Source organism: Saccopteryx bilineata, chromosome 10 (assembly GCF_036850765.1).
Source record: "Saccopteryx bilineata isolate mSacBil1 chromosome 10, mSacBil1_pri_phased_curated, whole genome shotgun sequence".
NCBI lineage: Eukaryota > Metazoa > Chordata > Mammalia > Chiroptera > Emballonuridae > Saccopteryx > Saccopteryx bilineata.
The window spans coordinates 47,172,277-47,195,298 of record NC_089499.1 but is presented as its reverse complement, the minus strand read 5'-3'; the positions used below and the strand labels follow the sequence as shown (position 1 = coordinate 47,195,298).

At 40.1% G+C, this 23,022-nt stretch overlaps 1 protein-coding gene across 3 annotated transcripts in view; it reads right to left on the bottom strand.

The window, feature by feature from the left end:
* The window catches only part of TMCC1 (transmembrane and coiled-coil domain family 1), a 248,599-nt gene that overhangs the window by 109,613 nt on the left and 115,964 nt on the right, over positions 1–23,022 (bottom strand). The window contains exon 2 of one of the 3 annotated variants that reach the window (XM_066245650.1): positions 9,584–9,798. The exons of the other annotated variants lie outside the window; for them this stretch is intronic. Within the exon in view, the coding sequence (XP_066101747.1) occupies positions 9,584–9,622 (39 nt within the window). The 5' untranslated portion in view covers positions 9,623–9,798. The remainder of the gene's footprint in view (positions 1–9,583; positions 9,799–23,022) is intronic. 3 annotated transcript variants of the gene reach the window in all.

Sequence of the window (23,022 nt, the reverse complement as noted above, 5' to 3'; positions counted from 1 at the left end):
CTAAGTTAGAATATACATAGACTTTATATTATATGCTCTAAAATGTCTTTTTTTTTTTTAATTTAGTGAGAGGAGGAGAGGCAGAGACAGATTCCCACATGCACCTGGGGATCCAGCCGGCAAGCCCACTGGGGGGATGCTCTGCCCATTTGGGGCATTGTGCCATTGCTCAGCAATGAAGCTCTTCTTAGTGCCTAAGGTGGAGTTCATGGAGCCACCCTCAGCACCTGGGTCAGCTCATTCCAATCAAGTCATGGCTGCAGGAGGGGGAGAGGGAGAGAGGGAGAGAGGGCAAGAGGGAGAGAGGGAAAGAGGGAGAGAGGGTGAGAGGGAGAGAGGTGACAAGGGGAGGGGGAGGGATGGAGAAGTAGATGGGCGTTTCTCTTGTGTGCCCTGACCAGGAATCAAACCCTTGATATCCACACACCAGCCAACGCTCTACCACTAAGCCAATCGGCCAGGTTCTAAAATATCTTGAAGTCCCAATGGTTAGGTGTTATTTGAATACAGTGATCAATAATATCACTTCATAAGACTCAAAACTCAGTCATTTACCATTGAAATGATATTGAACAGACTGGGTTAGATTTCCAAATGTGCCTAGAGAATTTGTTACTTGAGACCAACCTTTGTGGCTAGTTTCCTAAGTCTTAACATATATATACACACTGCACCAAGAACAGGGCAGTTCAAGTGTTGTTTGTATAATTTCAATATCTATCTTCAAACGATTAGAAGACAGGGGAAAGAATGTTAGACAAGAATGTTAAGACTTTGCAGTTAAGCCCTGGCCCAGCGGTATAGAGTGTCATCCCGAAATGCCAACATTACAGGTTTGATCCCTGGTCAGGACACATAAGGAACAGATGGATATCCCTATTGTGCTCACTCAGACATTCTCTCTCATTCTCTCTCTCTCTCTCTCTCTCCCCCCTTACTCTCTCTCGAAAATAAATTAAATAAAAAAATAAGTGGAACAACAAATTGATGTGTCTCTCTCCTTTCTTCTTTCTAAAATATTAATTAAAAATTTATAAAAGCCCTGGCCGGTTGGCTCAGCGGTAGAGTGTCGGCCTAGCGTGCGGAGGACCCGGGGTTCGATTCCCGGCCAGGGCACACAGGAGAAGCGCCCATTTGCTTCTCCACCCCTCCGCCGTGCTTTCCTCTCTGTCTCTCTCTTCCCCTCCTGCAGCCAAGGCTCCATTGGAGCAAAGATGGCCCGGGCGCTGGGGATGGCTCTGTGGCCTCTGCCTCAGGCGCTAGAGTGGCTCTGGTCGCAACATGGCGACGCCCAGGATGGGCAGAGCATCGCCCCCTGGTGGGCAGAGCGTGGCCCCTGGTGGGCGTGCCGGGTGGATCCCGGTCGGGCGCATGCGGGAGTCTGTCTGACTGTCTCTCCCTGTTTCCAGCTTCAGAAAAAAAAATAAAAAAATTTATAAAAGACTTTGCAGTTAAAATTCAATATACTAAGAAGTAATATTAAATAACTCACATATATTATCTAGAAGACTGTTTCCTAGATTTACCCCTCTGTTCACTCCATAGAAGTTAAGGTATTTAGTTTGGCAATTCCATTATCTTATTAGATTTCCCCATATAAAATATAAACTAACTCAAAAATTAGATTTTGAAAGGATGTTGATATTAGAACTCCCTAAATGTAATATAATATTAACTGTGATTCCCCCTCTCAACAAAAGCAAATCTGGTGATCTTGCCTCCTTCCTGGAATATTTTCCTCATGTCCTCCATCTATATCAACAATTTGCAAAGGAATGGGGTTCCTCCAGGAGTATACATCAGATTGTGAGGGATTTTTCAAGTCACCTCCCAATGACCACTACCTTAAGCCTAAGTCACATTCTTGATGTGTACATTGGGGGTTTATGAAGAAGGAAAAGCTGAGAAGCACTGATCTAAATCCTTTACTTCCTCTACAGGGCTTTTCAAGCCCCTCTCAGATTCAAAGGAGGAATTAATTCCCTCTTCAAAATGTGTATTACTTATTATCAATTTTATAAATATAAAAAGCTTATTTTACTTTTTTTCTGTCTTACCTCCTCAGTTATAATAAAGTTTTCCTTAAGAGTAAGAGGAGTGATTTTTTTTTTTAGATTTTTATTTATTCATTTTAGAGGGGGGGGGGAGAGAAAAAAAGAAAGAGAGAGAGAAGGGAGGAGGAGCAGGAAGCATCAACTCCCATATATGCCTTCACTAGGCAAGCCCGGGGTTTCCAACAGGCGACCTCTGTGCCCACCACTGGTCAGGTCTAAGAGGAGTGATTTTTGTCTAAGAGAAAGGACTTGAGTCCTAATATAACATCACATGAAGAAAATTTTGTTGTGTATAAGGTAAATTTCTATCAAAAGGAATGTGTTTTTATAGAAAAATTTCAAATTTTCTCCTGAAAAGAAGGAGGTAGAAGAAATGTATATCTTCTTGGTTCCTGGACTTTAATATGTAAGTCTATAACTGACTCACTAAGTTCACTTGCTCTTCTCAAATTCAAACTATCAAAACTGGCTAGAGAGGAGGGACACAAAGAAAACCAGATAGGTAACAGAAGACAATTTGACTTTGGATGATGGGTATGCAACATAATCAAATGTCAAAATAACCTGGAGATGTTGTCACTGAACATATGTACCCTGATTTATCAATGTCACCCCACTAAAATTAATAATAATAAAAAAGAAAAAACTGGCTAGAATCTAAACTCTAAGCTTGTCCATTAAAGTAATGAATTTAATTTATTTACTTCTCCTGGGAACAACTGTATAAAATTATATTCCTCCTGGCATAAAACTGGATGTTTTCTTTGGTGTTTGCTATCTAAAGTCATTTTTCTTAGAACTATAACCAGGCCACATACAACACATCATCACATAATTCTACGCATTTCAAAGGGATCCTAGATAACACTTTTCAGAGGTCAAATTGTCAGACACATATCTTACCATGGTTTACTCAATTTTAGTGACAAACACCTCTGAGATAAATTTTATTAAATGAAACCCTGGCTGGTTGGTTTAGCAGTAGAGCATCAGCTCAATGTGTGCAAGTCTAGGGTTCGATTCCTGGTGAGGGCACACAGGAGAAGTGGCCATCTGCTTCTCCATCCCTTCCCCTCTTCTCCCTTTCTCATTTTCTCTCACCCTCCTACAGCCTTGGCCCGAATGGTTCAAGTGAAGTTGGCCCCAGTCATTGCAGATGGCTCAATGGCCTCACCTCACGCACTAAAATAGCTCAGTTGCTGAGCAATTAAGCAGTGGCCCCAGATGGGCAGAGCATTACCAGGTGGATCCCAGTCGGGATGCATGTGGGAGTCTGTCTCTCTGCCTCCCCACCTCTCACTTAATTAAAAAAAAAATTAAATGAAAAGGAAAGCTATGAAATGTTTATTATATGTGCTACTTTTAGATTTTAGATATTGCTGACATTATAATGGATTCTTTTCAAAAACTAAACTTTCAGTAAAGACAAAGTGATCTGCTTTTTACAAAACACTTGATGAAACAGACTGAGACTTACTGGACATTTCCTGGGCTATTACAAGGCAAGTTCTATTTGCATAGTTTTATTCTTATGCAACATGTTTTGTAGGATCCTGTCACAGGGCCATGCATATAGCAAAGGTTAAGTCCTAACTAACCTTGGCTGTCCAAAAGAGTAAATTCTTTTCATTTTCTTATGTAAGCCAAAATGATTAAGAACAAATCAGAATACTTCATACTAGTAAATACTACGTGCAGCTTCTAAATATAGACATAAAAAGTAACATGTGGTCCTGCCTTTATAAACCATTCCCAAAATGTGCTCTCAAGTTAGTAGTGCTAACTTGCTCCAAATTCATTTAAAGAATTTTTAGAGTTACTAATTCTATACTACAAATGTATGTTACAAACAAAGGTTATCATCAATCTGTGAATTTCATGAATGGTTGGGAGAAAGTACCACGTGCAAAAGAATTTCTTTCTCTCTCTCTTTCTTTCTCTCTTTCAGTAAGAGGAGGAGAAATAGTGAGATAGACTCCCCATGTGTGCCCTGACCAGGACTCAACTGGCAACCCCGTCTGGGGCTGATGCTCAAATCAACTGAGCTATTTTTCGTGTCTGAGGCTGACTGGGACCAATCAAGCCATCTTCAGTGCCCAGGGCCCACGCTGGAACCAATCAAGTCACTGGGTGCAGGAGGGAAAGTGGGAGAAAAGGGAGATAGAGGGAGTGAGAAGCAGATGATTGCTTCTCTTGTGTTCCCTACCCAGAAATCTAACAGGACCATCCATATACCAGCTGATGCTCTATCCACTGAGCAATCAGCCAGGGCTGCTCTGTTATTATTTTAATTATCTTTGATAAGGAAAGTGAATTCTGTGTGGGTATACCCATCCTAAAGAAAGTAAGCCTGCCTGACCAGGCGGTGGCACAGTGGATAGAGCATTAGACTGGGACACGGAGGACCCAGGTTCGAAACCCTGATACCTACCCTGAGGTCGCCAGCTTGAGTGCAGGCTCATCTGCTTTGAGTAAGGCTCACCATTTGAGCCCAAGGTTGCTGGCTTGAGCAAGGGGTCACTCAGTCTGCTATAGCCCCCTAGTCAAGGCACATATGAGAAAGCAATTAATGAACAACTAAGGTGCCACAACGAAAAATTGATGCTTCTCATCTCTCTCCCTTCCTGTCTGTTTGTCCTTATCAGTCCCTCTCTCTCTTACAAAAAAAAAGGTAAGCCTCCCCCCAAAAATGTGAAAATAAATGTGAACCCCAAAGAGATAATTATTCAGATTTACATCTGGAAAATTAAAGTTCAAGTTATTTTCTTAGACAAACTGTATAGCATTTATCTTGCATTTTAGAAAAGTCAGAAAATACATGTACACATTTTCTTATACATGTATAAACAATGGAAGGATAAACAGAAAACTGATTGCCTATGCAGGGTGGGATATGAACTAGCTGAAAAGACATGGTTGGAAGCAAGATTTCAGTTATATAATTTTTAATTTTTGAACTATGGAAATGATTAACATTCAAAAGTAAAACAAAAGATGTAATATTTTAATGAAATCAACCTTAAAACTATTTTTTCAAAGCCTCTTCAGCTTTTATCATACATTCTGAAAAAACAGAACTTCCTGGAAAAGAAGAAAAAAACTGATTTTTCTATTACCCATTTAAAAAATTTGGGGAGGGGTGGGCAGAGCTATTCAGTAAAGACAAAACTTTCTGAATGTCTAATTTATTGTATTCCATCCCTTAAACATTATTACAAAAACTCAAGAGTAAATTTTTCCCCGTAAGAATGTTTTAAAAAAGCACTACAGTTTAAAGTTTCATATAAATGCATGCAGTTAAGTTTCAACTAAATTTAATATGGCTTTATTAAATCAATTATCTTATCCCAATTGATGTTTCTCTGGCCAAAGAAAACAACTCTAAAGTTTGACTGAAAAATTTAAACATTATCAGATACTAATTTCAGCTCCCTGGGAAAGAGCAGCTCTAAAGAAGTTACTCAAGTTATTAACTATATTGTTCTCTATAAGCATGGAGAAAAACATACAGAGCAATATCAGAGACCATGACAGTAGAATGATTAATATACCAGAAATTTATGGAGGCAACTGGTGTGTGGGGAAACAAAATGGGTTTGGAGTTAGACCTAAGTTTGAACCTGACTCTATCTCTCCTCCTGCTGATCTTGGGCAAGAAACTTAACTCTTCTGAACCTGTTTAATGACAAAATGAAACTGATACTATCTGACTTAAAGGATCATTAGAAGAATGAAATGAAATGTCCACATTGTCAGGTTTCCGACTATTTTGGTTACCTCATGCAGAGGACTTAGGGAATGAAGAAAAAGCTTTCCTTAGTGATTTTTTTTTTTTCCTGAAGCTGGAAACGGGGAGAGACAGTCAGACAGACTCCCGCATGCGCCCGACCGGGATTCACCCGGCACGCCCACCAGGGGCGTCACTCTGCCGCGACCAGAGCCACTCTAGCGCCTGGGGCAGAGGCCAAGGACCCATCCCCAGCGCCTGGGCCATCCTTGCTCCAATGGAGCCTTGACTGCGGGAGGGGAAGAGAGAGACAGAGAGGAAGGGGGGGGGTGGAGAAGCAAATGGGCGCTTCTCCTAGGTGCCCTGGCCGGGAATCGAACCTGGGTCCCCCGCACGCCAGGCCTACGCTCTACCGCTGAGCCAACCGGCCAGGGCGTGAATATTTTTGAAGGTACATGGGAGAAAACTATAAAGGAAGAAAATATCTTAAAATGACAAGAAAAAGAGAAAGCTTTTCTGGGAGTCAGGTAACTGAGATCTAGTAAAACAGAATAACTAAGCATCTCTCTTTAAAAATGAAATTTTTTACTTCCTTTATTTCTTAATTTACTTCTTCCTTTTTACTTAATTCAGATGTGAACATTCATTAGCCCAGAACAGTGATTTTCAACCTTTTTCATCTCATGGTACATATAAACTTATTACTAAAATTCTGTGGCATGCCAAAAAACTGTACATAGCCTGACTGGACGGTGGCACAGTGGATAGAGCGTCGGACTGGGATGAGGAAGACCCCGGTTCGAGACCCCGAGGTCACCAGCTTGAGCAAGGGCTCATCTGGTTTGAGCAAAAGCTCACCAGCTTGAGCCCAAGGTCGCTGGCTCAAGCAAGGGGTTACTGGGTTTGCTGAAGGCCCGCGGTCAAGGCATGTATGAGAAAGCAATCAATGAACAATTGAGGTGTTACAACGCGCAATGAAAAACTAATCATTGATGCTTCTCATCTCTCCATTCCTGTCTGTCTGTCCGTCTATCCCTCTCTCTGACTCTCTCTCTGTCTCTGTAAAAAAAACAAAACACTGTATATATTTTTCCAATCTAACAACAACAAAAAGGTATAGTTTGATTAATTCACACCAGACAGCTATTGCTGTTGCTGGCTGTTGTCATTTCTTTAAAATATTTTATTGATTGATTTTACAAAGAGAGGAGGGGGTGTGGAGTGAAAAGTATCAACTTATAGTTGCTTCACTTTTAGTTGTTCATTAATTGCTTGTCATATGTGCCTTGACCGGGCAAGCCCAGGGTTTCAAATCAGTGACCTCAGCATTCCAGGTCAACATTTTATCCACTATGCCACCACAGGTCAGACTGGCTGTTGTCATTTTTTATTTGACAATCTAAGGGAAAAGAGGTCCATGCCCCTGACTAAATAGTCACATATTGCATGTTTTAAAAATGCTTGTGGCACACTGATTAAAAGAAATTGCTAGCCTAGAAGAATCATTTGACTATTCTAGTACTTATTATTTTTGTCAAAATAGGCCATTGCTTTTTGAAATATAAGATTATCTTAAGACCATTCTGTACTTGTAGAAGATTATTTCTTATTGCAAAATACTTGTTAGTTAGCAAAGTTGGAATCATATGTAATTGCCACTGTTCAACAGTTATTGACCTACAAAAAACCAGTTTCACGAGTGTTCACTATGTGTCCGAAATACCATACACTCGGTTATGACATGACAGGTCCTCTGCTTTCAGGTAACATGGATTTAGCTGAAAAGACAGGTACGGTGATTTCACTGCAATTTTAAAAAAAACAAACTTATATTGCCCTGGCTGGATAGCTCAGTTGGTTGGAGTTTTGACCCGAAGCACACAGGTTGCCAGTTCGATTCCCAGTCAGGGCACATACAGGAACAGATCAATGTTCCTGTCACTATTGCTGTCTCTGTCACTCTCTCTCCCTTCCTCTCTCATTAAAATCAATAAATAATTTTAAAAATCTCATTGACATAACTAATTGGTCTCCCCTTTGTATTTCAGTGCCACACAGACTGAAACAATTAAAAATATTATTTTTTCAATTCATTACTTAACATATACTATGTTAAGGACACTTGACAAAAAACAAATTTTCTTTGATCTGGTACTGACCATTCAGTATAGGACCCAGAAACCAAGTTAGAATGTATTATAAAAAACTAGAAGTTATCTGCCTTTGAGTGTTTTATAACGACCTTTTATTTCTACATGTTATAGAGAAGCTGTACTCCTAATTCCCCCAAAAGTGGCTTTTCAATAATTCATAGTAATATATAAAGTACAGAGTGAAAAGTGTCAAGTTCAAAAAAATAATTGGGAGAGAAATATTGATAGTAAAATATCTAGAATGCAGTTATTTCCTAATTAGAAAATTATCACCTGGCTCTCAACTATTTCAGACACTCTTACACAGAAATGTCACTGGCCTGACAATCTACACATCATCTGCTTTTTATAGATGTACTATATATATTTGAAAATACACGAATTAGAGATTGTTGAAGAAGAAACAAAAATCATTCTTTTTATTGTTTAAAAGAAATCTGGGGTCTTCTTACCCACCTCCCTCCCCACCTGGAGAGAAGTTAAAGAAGAAAAATTTACTTTAATATACCAAAGAAGTCCCTGGTAGGCTTACAGATCCAAGAAAAGACACGCAACTGGACATAGGGATTGGAGGCAAGAGCTTGGTTCATTTTTGCTTGAATACATACATTCTACACTGAGGTCACCTGTGAGGAACTAAAGGTTTTCCCTTAAGATAATAACACATTTCAGGATTTAACAATTCTGACTGAGAACCAAGGAAGTGAAAATGCCTACTGATTTCCTATTTGTTTAAGCTTCTGTCTTGTCTGCAAGGAATGAACTGTGACACAATTTAGCCACCAACTGCTACATTTATAAAACAGAGCTTTTAAAAAACAAAATTGTTTTTGAAATAGAACTCGAGTCTCAGCACACCTCTTTCCAAACTAGTTTCTGTACTTGCTAAAAAGAGAGCTCAATGACTGAGTCAAGAGAAGGCTGGGCACTGCCAGGGCTGATTCATAAAGTCAGCAGCCCCTCTTCAGAAAGGCTTCACTTTTTTTTTAACATTTGATTTTATTAGAGTAAAAAAACTGCCCAGAAAGCTGTACAAAGGAAACCTGTTTTTCAAGTAGAATTTTGTAAAAATTGTTTTGTGAGCCGCTGGTTACTGCTTTTCACACACTCCTTCATTAAGTATGCAAGTTTTTTTTAACACAATCTCATTTTAACATTTTCATGTGAGTCTTGCTTATTGAACTATTTTATGGTAGTTCTTCCCAGATTAATACTAAATTTTCCATGAAAACACTGATTCTATAGACTAATAACATTTCTCATCTTAGTCAACCAGCTGCTAGATTAACTGGTAATTAAATATGCACTTTTTACCCACTATTCACTCTGCACTTTTTACCCACTATTCACTCTTTCACAAACACCCTCTGGAAATTGTATCTGAGAAGGAAACTACAATTTCCTCTATATTCAAAGATGACAGCTTTAGTATTAGGGGAACACAATCTAGGGTTGCCAGTGCAGTCAGCCTTAAACCTTTGTGTCTGTCAGAGCAAAGAACAAAAGGCAGCGCTTCCTCCCCCCAACCCCTCCTTAGCGTTGGAGGAAGGCAGGCCTGACAGAACAGTACCAGAGAAAAAGGAAGCCATGCTGAAGCTAGTGCGAGTTTTCCCTTAAACACACAGAAAAAAGCTATCCGAGCTACCCACCTTGGATAGCTGCCTTCTGAGGCTAAAACGCTGGACCATGGTCACCCTGAGTAATCCACGAAGACAAAGCAATCCACGAAGAAGTGAGTATTTTACAAAACAGCTTCTTGGAAAAGTCGGTGGCAAAACATTTTGAAGACTGTCACAGTAGTCCAAAGAATTTCCTTGGGAGTCTTAGCAAACTTGGAGCCTCTTCATTGTTCTATGGGGAGATACTGCAAATGCAAAGCGTCTGTCAGAGAGGGCTGGCGAATCAAGGCAGGGAGGGGCAGAATCCTGGAGAGACTTCGCCCAGTGCCAAGCTCTGCTAGCACTTCCTGTGAGTCAGCCGTGAGGGGTCCGGACAGAAGGACCACCCCTTCCCTTTCCACCAAACCATTAGCCTGGGATGCCGCTGTGGTGCCACCTGAGACTCCAGGGACGACAGACCTGATGTTCTGGTCTGTGTGAGAGGAGGAGTGGTGCACTGGGCTCAGAAAGCTCCTGCCTGTAGTAGAAAACTGGCAACTGCAACAATTCCTCCCATTCTAAAGTCCACCCAGTGGAGAGGGGTTCTCTGCAAAGAGCAATGACCCTTTTCAACCTCCAACTCAGGTAATCCACTGCGTGAGATGGTATGAATAGAAGGGACGTGGCTACAGGCCCCCCGACTGTACTAGCTCACTCAGAGACGGAAACTCCTCCCAGCTGGGCTAGGCAGCTGTCCGGCTTTGTCTGTGGTAATTGGCCAAGCCTTTCCTCTTATTCACAGGGAGGGGTCCTGCGGGGGGAAGGAATGTCAGGTGCAGAGAGGCATACTCTAAGGATGGCTTCAACTTTATTAGGAAGTTCAACATATTAAAGCTCCCCTCTATTGTTAGAATAATGTAATTTTAAAAAAATCTACACAAAAGGACCAGCTTAGAGTGAATTAACACAGGTAAAATGATATGAAAAATGCAATTGTGAGGGAAGTTCTAAAGAAAAAAAGTATTTTGCTATCATTTACCAGTCTTTTCCTTTGATTCTGCTTCCAGACAACCAATGTAAGGATGGATAAAGTTTCATTCTAATGAAACTTTCTACTCTACATGTTCCTTCCTGGATTATTCATTACTTATGAATGAATTTAATAACTGACCAGAGCAGAATTTGATAGCATTTATTAATTTTTCTGTGCTCCAGTAATTCTCTATAAGCATGATTACATCTTATGCTGCACTTAGCCTTTGACAGAATGAACCTACTATGTGCAGTTGCTGTGTTAGGCATTTCACATCTGTTATTCCACTGATTTATCAAACAACCCTGTGATATATATATATTAATATCCCAACTGTTCAGATAAGAAAAAAAAGAATCTTTTCTCTTAAACCTCATTATTATTATGAGTAAGCCACATAGTACTATAAATATTTTATTCTTCAGGCAAGAAAAGTGAAAAAGAAATTTGAAAAAAAAATACATCTTTATGCAATGGTTATTCTCAACTATGCTCATATCACACACTACTAGTTTCCAATTATCACCAAACATGATGTACAATTTTTCAAAATTCACATAAAATATGACACATGTATTTCACACTGCAATAGGAAGATAGAAAAGACAGACTAAATTCAAACAAAAATGCCAAAGCTCAAAAAAAAATCACTCTAATTAAAAAGTATACATATAAGTTTTATTCAAAAACCTTAAATGGAAAAAATTGAACATATTTAACTAAACTTTTTAATAAAATTCCAAAGCAAAAAATAAATAAATAAATCTTTTAGATCAAACACTGTAACTGAAAGTAAAAATTCCTTCATATCTAGAAGAGAGTATGAGAGAAAATCTAATATTTAATTTGAACAAAATTTATTCCAAGGAAAGGTAGATTGGCAGAGAACCTAAGTTCTGTAGGTTTTGTTTATTCATTCACTTTTTAAATGGAAGAACACCAATACACCTCCATTTTTCTCCAACAAAGAATGAAACCAAGTACTCAGAAAACCTCTGTGAATGCAGAAAGAATTAATGAGATGCTGTTGTGGAAATAATGAAATTCCTTACAAAAGCATGACATACCATCTTTATACATAAACATGGAGATTCCTGATATAAGCAACTAAAATCCCAGATCATTGCTAAGATTCTAACAGTAACGACCAAAAGGAAGGAAGAAGATAAAAGAAATTAGAAAAAAATCATCTCAAAAGTCTACAGACTCAGTACACATTAAATATCTATCATGAAATGAACAGGGTTATAAATCCTCAAAGTTCCAGATATACATAAAAAGATTTAAGGATTAAAAGAATTGTATCTTCATTCTAGAAGGAATGTACTCATATTTTTGCATATTAAAATAAAGATAAAACTCTAATTGTTTAAATGATACAAAACTGTTAAAAATCATTTGATAAAAAACTGAAAAGATACTCTTTTCCCTACTTTGAGGAGTATGCCAGCTTTTTGGATGAAACTAGTATACCAAGATCAAAGGTTTCTAAAGTATAGCAGGGCCTAACCTGTGGTGGCGCAGTAGATAAAGCGTTGATCCAGAACGCTGAGGTCAGAGATTCAAAACCCTGGGCTTGCCTGGTCAAGAAACATATGTGAGCTGATGCTTCCTGCTCGTCCCCCACATCTCTGTCTCTCTGTCTCTCTCTCTCTCCCCTCTCTAAAATGAATAAGTTAAATTTTTTTTTCTTTCATTTTTCTGAAGCTGGAAACAGGGAGAGACAGTCAGACAGACTCCCGCATGCGCCCGACGGGGATCCACCCGGCACGCCCACCAGGGGTGACGCTCTGCCCACCAAGGGGCGATGCTCTGCCCATCCTGGGCGTCGCCATGTTGCGACCAGAGCCACTCTAGCGCCTGAGGCAGAGGCCACAAAGCCATCCCCAGCGCCCGGGCCATCTTTGCTCCAATGGAGCCTTGGCTGCGGGAGGGGAAGAGAGAGACAGAGAGGAAAGCACGGCGGAGGGGTGGAGAAGCAAATGGGCGCTTCTCCTGTGTGCCCTGGCCGGGAATCGAACCCGGGTCCTCCGCACACTAGGCCGACGCTCTACCGCTGAGCCAACCGGCCAGGGCCAATAAGTTAAATTTTTAAAAAGGTTCTCTTCCTTTAAAAAAAATAGCAGGAAAGATAGAAATGCATAACCGAAAAAAAAAAAAAATCAACCCTGTAATCAATCGCATTACTCCAGGACTCAAATAAACAATATCATTCTCAGTAGTCCATGACTGAAAAATCCGCATCATATATGTATTTTTAAATTACTGATTGATTTTATAGAGACAGAGAAGAAGAGGGAAGGGGAAGGGAACAGAAGAAAGAGGGAGGGAGAGGGAGAGAGAGAGAGAGAAGGAGAGGGAGGGAGAAGGAAGAAGGGAGAGGGAGGAAAGGAAAGGGAGGGAGGGAGAGGGAGGGAGAGAAGGAGAGGGAGGGAAGAAGGGAGAGAAGAAGAGAGGAAGAGAGAGGGAGAGAAGCATTCATTTGTTGTTCAACTTAGCTGTGCATTCACTGGTTGCTTCCTCTATGTGCCCTGACTGGAGAATCAAACCCACAATCTTGGTGTTTCAGAAAGACTGAGCTAACCACACAGGGCCCCACATCATATTCTTATACTCTACATTAAGGCAAACAAAAACTGTCTATGGGGTTCTTCAGTCATTTTTGGATCATGCACTCTCTGTGAATCCGTTAAAGCTATAGATTCAGTCTCTGGTGTGACATACATGTAACACATGAACACTACATACAGTATTTTAGATACAATTCCAGATGATCCCTGGATTCCCCTAAAGCTCATCCACAGATGTCATATGAAGAACCTTGTTCAGGTGGTGGCTGAAGAAGAGCTGAACTAAGTGGTCTTATCTTCTGCTTTCCACCATAGGTAACAGCTCTTAATAAAACTGGAAAACAACAAAAAAAGCCTGTCTTTGACATGTTGGCCCCAACCTCAATACATTTTCTTCCTTTCTTTCTTTTTTAAATTTTACTTATTGATTATAGAGAAAGGAGAGCGAGACAGAATGGGGGGGGGCAAGAAGCATCACCCTGTAGTAGTTGCTTCTCATATGTGCTTTGATTGGGAAAGCCCGAGGCTTTGAACTGATGATCTCAGCATTCCAGGTCAATGCCCACTGCGCCACCACAGGTCAGGCCATTTTCTTTACTTGTATATAAAATAATAATCTACTTCCAAAGCCACAAATGATATTTATAAAGTGGTCTTTTAATATGTTTTAGTTTTTCTTTATTGTGTAGAAAAAATAAATATTTTATTTTATTCTCCTTGTTTTACCCATCATATATTACCCCCACACTAGAGACATTAGTATTTTAGCTTAGTGTATGGTTTCCTGAACATGTATAAACACACACACACACAAAACAAACAAACAAACAAACAAAAAACTAGGAATATAATGTTTTCTGGTTTATCATTAAAAAAATAGATCACAAGTACCCTGGATAAATACAAAATTTAAACAATCATCCCAATTTAGCTGGTGTCTATCCTCAAAACTCCCTTTGTTCTAGCTTCAATCTTAAAATTCTCTATAAACACATTCCTAAAATAAATTGATACTAACATCTTATATTATTGAATATCATATAATACAAACTATATTTTTAAAGAAAGGAAAATATATCACAGTTGGTATTAGAGTTGGGAATAGAACACCAAATTCTTAATTTCACTAAATTGTCATTTCTATTATATAATGCTTCCTTCTATTTTTTTAAAAAATTTTTTAAATTTATTCATTTTTAGAGAGGAGGGAGAGAGGGAGAGAGAGAGACAGAGAGAGAGAAGGGGGGAGGAGCTGGAAGCATCAACTCCCATATGTGCCTTGACTGGGCAAGCCCAGGGTTTCGAACCGGTGAGCTCAGCATTTCCAGGTCGATGCTTTATCCACTGCGCCACCACAGGTCAGGCTCCTTCTATTTTTTAATAACTTAAATACACTAAAAAAAACCACTACTTAAAATACACAGGTAGTAAATTTTACTGTATATTGAAAATTTATTCCATTTTTAAAACTTGAACCTTTATACTATAAGTTACAAGTGAGTTTCACTATAGCCTGGCACACCTGAAGTAGTAATATGTTCATAGTTCCTCCCTTATCTCTTTGGTATACAGTCTTATAACAGAGTTACATTAAATAAACCTTATTGTTCAAACACTACTGTGGGTTTTAACCAGTTTCCTGTGATAACCCAGTAGAAATAATTGTGCAGTGCCAGCTATCAGTTAATCAATAAAACTATAAGCCTTTAACTTTTAATAGGCTTTCATCATGCAACACCACATCATTTCTGAAAGCCTTCTTTCCTTCATGCTAAACAACCATTTTCAACACCAACACCCAGTATGAAATGAAACATTCCCTTTATTTACGGATGTCACAATCTAGTAAGGAAATAGAAAACTTACCATATTTCCCCATATATAAGACGCACCTTAATTTTGGGGCCCAAAATTAAAAAAAAAATGTATTACATAGTTATTTAAAAAAAACTTTTTTTTTTGTATTTTTCCAAAGCCAGAAACGGGGAGGCAGTCAGACAGACTCCCGTATGCACCCAACCGGGATCCACTGGCATACCCACCAGGGGGCGATGCTCTGCCCATCCGGGGTGTCGCTCTGTTGCGACCAGAGCCACTCTAGCACCTGAGGCAGAGGCCACAGAGCCATCCCCAGCGCCCGGGGCCAACCTTGCTCCAATGGAGCCTCAGCTGCGGGAGGGGAAGAGAGAGACAGAGAGGAAGGAGAGGGGGAGGGGTGGAAAAGCAGATGGGTGCCTCTCCTGTGTGTCCTGGCCGGGAATCGAACCTGGAACTCCTGCACGCCAGGCCAATGCTCTACCACTGAGCCAACCGGCCAGGGCCCATAAAGTTATTGAACTCAAGTTTTATTCATCATAAAATTCATGCAACTCCTCATCACTGTCAAAACTCCCATCCAGCCCTGGGCGGTTGGCTCAGTGGTAGAGCGTCGGCCTGGCGTGCAAGGGGTCCCGGGGTTCGATTCCCGGCCAGGGCACACAGGAGAAGCGCCCATCTGCTTCTCCACCCCTCCCCCTCTCCTTCCTCTCTGTCTCTGTCTTCCCCTCCCGCAGCGAGGCTCCATTGGAGCAAAGATGGCCTGGGCGCTGGGGATGGCTCCTTGGCCTCTGCCCCAGGCGCTAGAGTGGCTGTGGTCGCAACAGAGTGACGCCCCAGAGGGGCAGAGCATCGCCCCCTGGTGGGCAGAGCATCGCCCCCTGGTAGGCGTGCCAGGTGGATCCCGGTCGGGCGCATGCGGGAGTCTGACTGTCTCTCCCCGTTTCCAGCTTCAGAAAAATACAAAAACAAAACAAAACAAAACACCCATCCATTAGCTCAGTGGTTCTCAACCTGTGGGTTGTGACCCCGGCGGGGGTCGAACGACCAAAACACAGGGGTCGCCTAAAGCCATCGGAAAATACATATTTCCGATGGCTTTAGCTGCTGAGAAGCCACGCTACTGTCTGCAGCAGCGCTATTCAGCTTGAATGCACACCCTTTATGGACGTGCGTTCCAAACTGAATGCCTGCGGTCACGCGCAGACGTGATTGCATCATCCATCAGGGGCCTAAGGGGCAGGGGAAGGGGGGGGATGCTCCACAGTCCATAGTAGCGCATTATGTGTGTCCGGCGCTTGCTGACGTCATCAGTGGGCGGGTGCAGCAAGCGCCAGAGGACAGAGGCCTAGGAGGTGGAGAGGCAAGAGGTGGAGAGCTAAGAGAGCCTGCGAGACAGCCTGCTGGTGTAAAAAAGGTTAATAATGTAAAAACAGTACACACACCATACACACAATACTGTGTAAGTGTAAGGTGCTTTGTGTGTAATCATTACACAGTATACAAAGCAGCTTACACTTACACAAAGCACCATACATTTACACAGTATGAACTATACCGGTCTTATACTATAAGAGACCACTATAAGATGTAGTTCACACTGTTCTCCAATGTATAATTATCTCCCATATCTCCCACTATTTTCCCATATTCTGAATGAGGAAACTGCTGAAATCAGCGGTTTCCGGCATTTATTCCGCGTCCTATTGATTTCATTGGGAGTGTGGCGGATTTTGTGGAAGAGAGCTCCCGAGAATCTCAGGTTACCACACAATCCGCCGCAGCCTCCTTTTGATTTCAATAAGAGGTGGAGAAATGACAGTTTCCGACACATTTCTTCCTCTATTATTCAAGTCAATGGCAGGCCGCAGCAGATTCCGCTCAAATATAGAGCATGTTGCTTAATTTTTTTCATGCTAGAACTTTTCCTAGAGCAGAAAAATTCCAAAGGTAGAATCCGCCATCCCCAATAGACTGAAAGAGGCCTCACACTGAGGAATCTGCTGTGCGGATTCTGCAGTGTAAAAGATCTGCCTCCTATATAAGTTCTATATAGAAAACTTGCCACTAATCTGGAAAAAACAGATCCATTAGTTAAGCAGCTATTTACGGAATGGTAGCCCCAATACACTAGGTAAGGAGGTCCATTAGTAATAAATATTTCTCAATATATAATTAAATATTGTTTTTGTGATTAATCACTATGTTTAAATTATATTTGATTTGTAGCAATGAGAATACATAATGCATATCAGGTATTTACATTCCGAATCATAGCAAAATTACAGTTATGAAGTAGCCACCAAAATTATTTTTTGGTTTGGGGTCACTGCAACAGGAAGAACTGTATTGTGGGGTCACAGCATTAGACAGGTTGAGAACCACTGCATTAGCTTGTCCTTATCTGTGTCTGATGACGAATCACGGTCTTACAACAATAAGCGCAAAAACAAGCACAAAAAAGTAGGACATGCAAATAAAAAAATCTACAACCACTGTATAAGACGCACCCAGTTTTTAGACCCCAAGTTTTGGGGGGTAAAGTGCGTCTTATACATGGGGAAATAGGTAATTGTCATAATGTAGCAGGTTCTATAATAGCAGGGACAGTAGTGGCACAAAGAATGGATGATGAACTTTCTATTGGACAAGAAAAGCTCTAACATTGGAGTCTTTAAGGTTGAAAAGGAATTCTGCAAATGGACAAAAAAGGGGGGGGGGATTCCATTCCATGCAGTGGTAAAAACACAAATTAAAGACACAGAGGTCTGAATCAAGTAGTAAGTAAAGTTTAGTTTTTTCATGCTAATGAGTCAACAAATCATTAGCCCTGAAATGTTCAGAATACTATTTTGTTTGTGGAAAGGGAATATAGATTGTAACAAAATTTATTTATTCCTCCTTTCTAAATTGCACCTGTTAACTAAATAACTGTTCAAAAGGGAATAACCTATCATTTATAAATAATAATGTGATAGGTCCTCTCTTTACAAAGGTATTGATTCTTTTAATTATTGTCTACCTTTAAAGCAAAGAAGGAGGTAATCCATTTTCAAAAAACTTAGTATATAATGCTGCCAGTTTCAGGATTCTGTATGGCAATTCCTCCTTAAATGATAAGAGATTTCTGTCTTGCAAAAATAAATTTATTTTGGGAATCCCACAATAGGTAATATTAAAGATACCACATTTTATCTACATAAGATTAAGTAACTTGTGTAATTATTTACAAAAGTCCAAATTTATAAAAGTCCAAAGCCCAAGTTCATACCCATGAAAGTAGTACATTAATTAGTAAGACGTTAAAAGTTTTTGATGATCAAAAAATTTGAATACTTGTACTGCATCATATTCAATTCCATAATTAATTCATTGTAATGTTTGATTTAAAGAGCAGCCAACCATATCAAATAACATTTTTATTTTGATAAACTGGGCATAGCTCTTTCAAATAAACTCAGGTTGTCTCCTTTATATCAGCAATGTCTTATGGCTTGCATTAATTTCCCCCCAAAAAACTCATGCCACATATCACCTGCAGTGAATACATACAAAGTAGATAAGGAAAGAAAGAACAGAGATAAGGAGAGAGCTTATTATGTGCCTAACAATTAGCATGATATATACAAAATACTTAAACACTATAAAATTAAGTACTTAAAATAGTGCTGATCTCTGCTTTCCCTCTTTAGACATCTCACAGTCACAGCTTAGACTTTTCTGTTTCTTCAGGAAAGCCTCTTATCAGCTCTCACCAACTCCTTTCTCTACCTTAACAATTGATTCTTCTTTACTACACTGTATTGTATTTTCCTTGTCTGCATCCCTCTCATCAAAACATAAGTTCCTTAGGAACAGGGACCTAATTTGCTAAGTGGTAATGCTGACACCCACAAGGCCCCTAATGCATGGCTTAAAAATCTAAGGCAGTGCTTGATGGCTTTATAAAACTTGAAAAGTTTCTAAAACATTCTGGATTAACCTCTTTCCTTCTCAAATACTTCCCATAACCACAAATTCTCTGATCTTTCCACCTAATTAAATTCTTTATGTTCTTCTATTTCATTTTGTAAAAATTAATTTTAACTATTTGTCAACTACCTCTCATTATAAATGACCCCTTAAAACCGCATTTTCAGGCCCTGGCCGGTTGGCTCAGTGGTAGAGCGTCGGCCTGGCATGCAGGAGTCCCGGGTTCGATTCCCGGCCAGGGCACACAGGAGAAGCACCCATCTGCTTCTCTACCCCCCCCCTCTCCTTCCTCTCTGTCTCTCTCTTCCCCTCCCGCAGCCAAGGCGCCATTGGAGCAAAGTTTGCCCGGGCACTGAGGATGGCTCTGTGGCCTCTGCCTCAGGCTCTAGAATGGCTCTGATTGTGGCAGAGCAATGCCCCAGATGGGCAGAGCATCGCCCCCTGGTGGGCATGCTGGGTGGATCCCGGTCGGGCGTATGTGGGAGTCTGTCTGACTGCATCCCCGTTTCCAACTTCAGAAAAGTAAAAAAAAACAAAACCGCATTTTCTGATAAAATGTTTCCTATAAAAATACAGAAAATAAAATAAAATATTAAGAAGAAAATGTTAATATCACTATACAGAAGTAACCGCTACTAGTATTTTGATAAATTTCATCTGGGATTCTTATTTTTAATTATATAAGTAATTTATAAATGCTTAATCATTGTAACCACTGTTACCAGTTTATACTTCCTCTATTATGAATTTTTATACTATTTACTTATAAAAATATGCAGTATTATCTGCAGGTTAGCTTGGTTTGGATTTTAACTCAACTATTGTACATGTTATTTATTTATTTGTTTTTTTTACAGAGACAGAGAGTGAGTCAGAGAGAGGAATAGACAGGGACAGACAGACAGGAATGCAGAGAGATGAGAAGCATCAATCATTCGTTTTTTGTTGCGCGTTGCGACACCTTAGTTGTTCATTGATTGCTTTCTCATATGTGCCTTGACCATGGGCCTTCAGCAGACTGAGTAACCCCTTGCTCGAGCCAGCAACCCTAGGTCCAAGCTGGTGAACTTTTGCTCAAACCAGATGAGCCTGCGCTCAAGCTGGTGGCCTCAGGATTTTGAACCTGCGTCCTCCGCATCCCAGTCTGACGCTCTATCCACTGCGCCACGGCCTGGTCAGGCAATCAAGTATTTTTAATATTCCATTTTATCCCTTGTATTAGCTTATTATACACCTTTGTTATTCTTTGGGTTACCCTGCAAATTATAATATACATTGTTAATTTATTACAGTCTACTTTAACCATATTCCAAATAAACCAAAACCTTAATAACAATTTAACTCCATTAACTCTCCCTCCATCATTTATGCTATTGTTGTATATTTTATTTCTAAGATGTTTTAAACCTCAGGGACCATCATAGTATCAAGCTCAACTATTAACTCACCTAAGAAAATACATATGAAAACTGTATACAGAGTAAACAAAGTTAAGTAATACTATTCCAGCTAAACTGATATTTGCTGAATCCTCTACAGATATATATACACTCGCAGCCAGGTGCTCAGAGTATGCGTTAGTGTCCAAATTCACTGGTATCCTACATCTAATTGGCACTCCATGTAATTTATATCCTCCAGACTCAGTAGTGTGTAGATTCTAGACCCGTGATGGCGAACCTATGACACACGTGTCAGCACTGACACACGTAGCCATTTTCGATGACATGCGGCCGCATGCAGCTGCATGTAGCTAAATACCAGAGAAGTATGGGGCCGCATGCCCAGAAGGATGTTTCATCCTCGACTCCCTGACGGCCAGGTGCAGTAGCCGAGGATAAAACATTTGCTGTAGTGTAGACACTCTGTGCTGGAGATCTGTAGGCCAAAACAACAGAACTCTGGCACAGAGCGTCTAGTTCTGGGACTTCCAGTTAGGCTGTTAGGGGATCTTTGACCTTACTTCCAGCCGGCAGAGCAAGGAGCAACGGAATGCTGCGGGGGATGCATCTCTGGGGGCCTTGTGATTGCCATCACCAGCAACCACATAACCACAGCAACCATCACACAATCTACTGTTCTAGGGTGTCGTGGATTTCTAATTGACCATCGTTACTGAGATAAGTGAGGGAGGGGCTGGGAGAGGCGAGGGCCTGTGCTATGGGTACTGTTTCCAGCCATTAGAAATAGCGGTAGCCACCTTAATTTACATAAGATGCAACTTGTAGAATTTCAAGACAACATTTGGGCTCAGGTGTTTGTCGACTTGAGGTCAAAGCTTGAGAATCTGGAAAGGTGCCGCTTGGAGAATCAAGAGGAGTGCCACTATGAACAGGAAATTTGGAGTGCCTGGAACCGATTACCAGACACTTTTAGCACCCTGAAAAATATAGCAATGCTATACTCACAATTTTTCCCACTATGTACATTTGTGAGACCTTATTCTCAGCATTAAATAATATCAAAACCAACAAAAGAAACACTGACAAGATGAAGTTAGTGCTTGCTTGGGGTTGAAGTGTACAAAATACCAACCTTCAATTGAAGATTTAGCCAATGAAATTCAGCAATAAAAAAATCACTAATAGGCAGGTTAAAGAATTCCCCCTCCCCCTCACTTATCTTAGTTCACAGCACCCCACACAAGTTAAATAATATCAAGACCAACAAAAGAAACCGACTGACAGATGAACAAAGAAGTCACTAAGCAGGTAAGTTAAATAATTAGTTTTTGGCTTATTAAATACAGTTATATATTATAATTATGCATTTTTGTTATTTAAACTATAAATATCAAGAAATTATGGTTTTTTTCTCGAAGTGACACACCACCTGAGTTATGCTCGGTGTTTTGGCAAATTTTGACACACCAAACTCAAAAGATTGCCCATCACTGTTCTAGCCTATGACAGGAACACTGATGCAGCACCAGGACCTACTGGTTACACTCAATAGGAACCTCAACTCTCACCCTTACTGAGCATGACAATGTTATTTTATCTCACCTTTCTTTTGTTTTGGAATGTTTCTAAACATTTTGTTATTGAAATGCCATTCTTTTAGCAGCTACAGGAAGAAACATATGGATTCTAGCCTTTGTCTTTCCTCCTTCACAACAGTGGTTCTCTATATTTCAATAGACTCTCTATGTGCTGGGGGAAAAATAGAAATAAAATATTCTATTATTTCTACTTTGGGGACAAAGAAGATTTTAGAGGACAAGTCTATATCAAAGTCTCCCAAATTTCTATTCTAATAAAAGCCTCCTTGAGAGAAATTAATGAATTAAACATGAAGAATTGAACATATTTATCTTGGCTTTTTACTAAAATTAAATAACTAAAGGTATATACCCACAATGGCACAGAGAACTAGAGACAGCAGTAGACAGATGTCAATAAAACTTTGGAAGGTGAAAAACAAATGGTCCAGTAATAAATGACTCGGCTTTCAGGTTTTTTTCAGTCAGATAAGAGTTGATAGGGTAGGAAATGGTAGGGGGAAAACAACAAGAAACCAGCCAATTTATGCCAAAACTATAGAAAAATCAGGAATTGGAAGAATCAAGGGCTACTCTAAAGAACAGGGCATAAGGTTGGGCCTAAAAACAGGAAGAATGGCTAAAAGTATTAACAGTGAGTAGTTAGATCAACAGCCATTCTCCTAACAACCACTAAGGCAATTAGTCCAGAGCTGTACCTTCTCGTGAGACTAAAACAAGGGACCAGAAAGATTCTAGGCTGAGAAATTCTAGACACAGCTGAGTGCTGGAGTGAAGTCCCATTCTGAGGACAGAGGATTAAATTAATAAATGAGAATTTCAGTCCTCTTCCTCCTAGTCTTCTAGAACAGAGGCAGCCAGGTTTATTACCACCACCATAATCCACCAATCCCCAAGGCAAGAGCTTGAATAATTCCTTCGGAAAAAATAACTGAAGAAAAGACCTATAGATACTGACAATTGAAGAAGCCTGCAATAAAAAAGGTCTCTACCCAATTACTCCATAGTAAAACCATCAAGCTACAAGTACTGACAAAGGAAAGCTTCCTACATTTTAATGCCTCTCTCAAATATGGAGGGAAAAAAGCCATGGAACCTG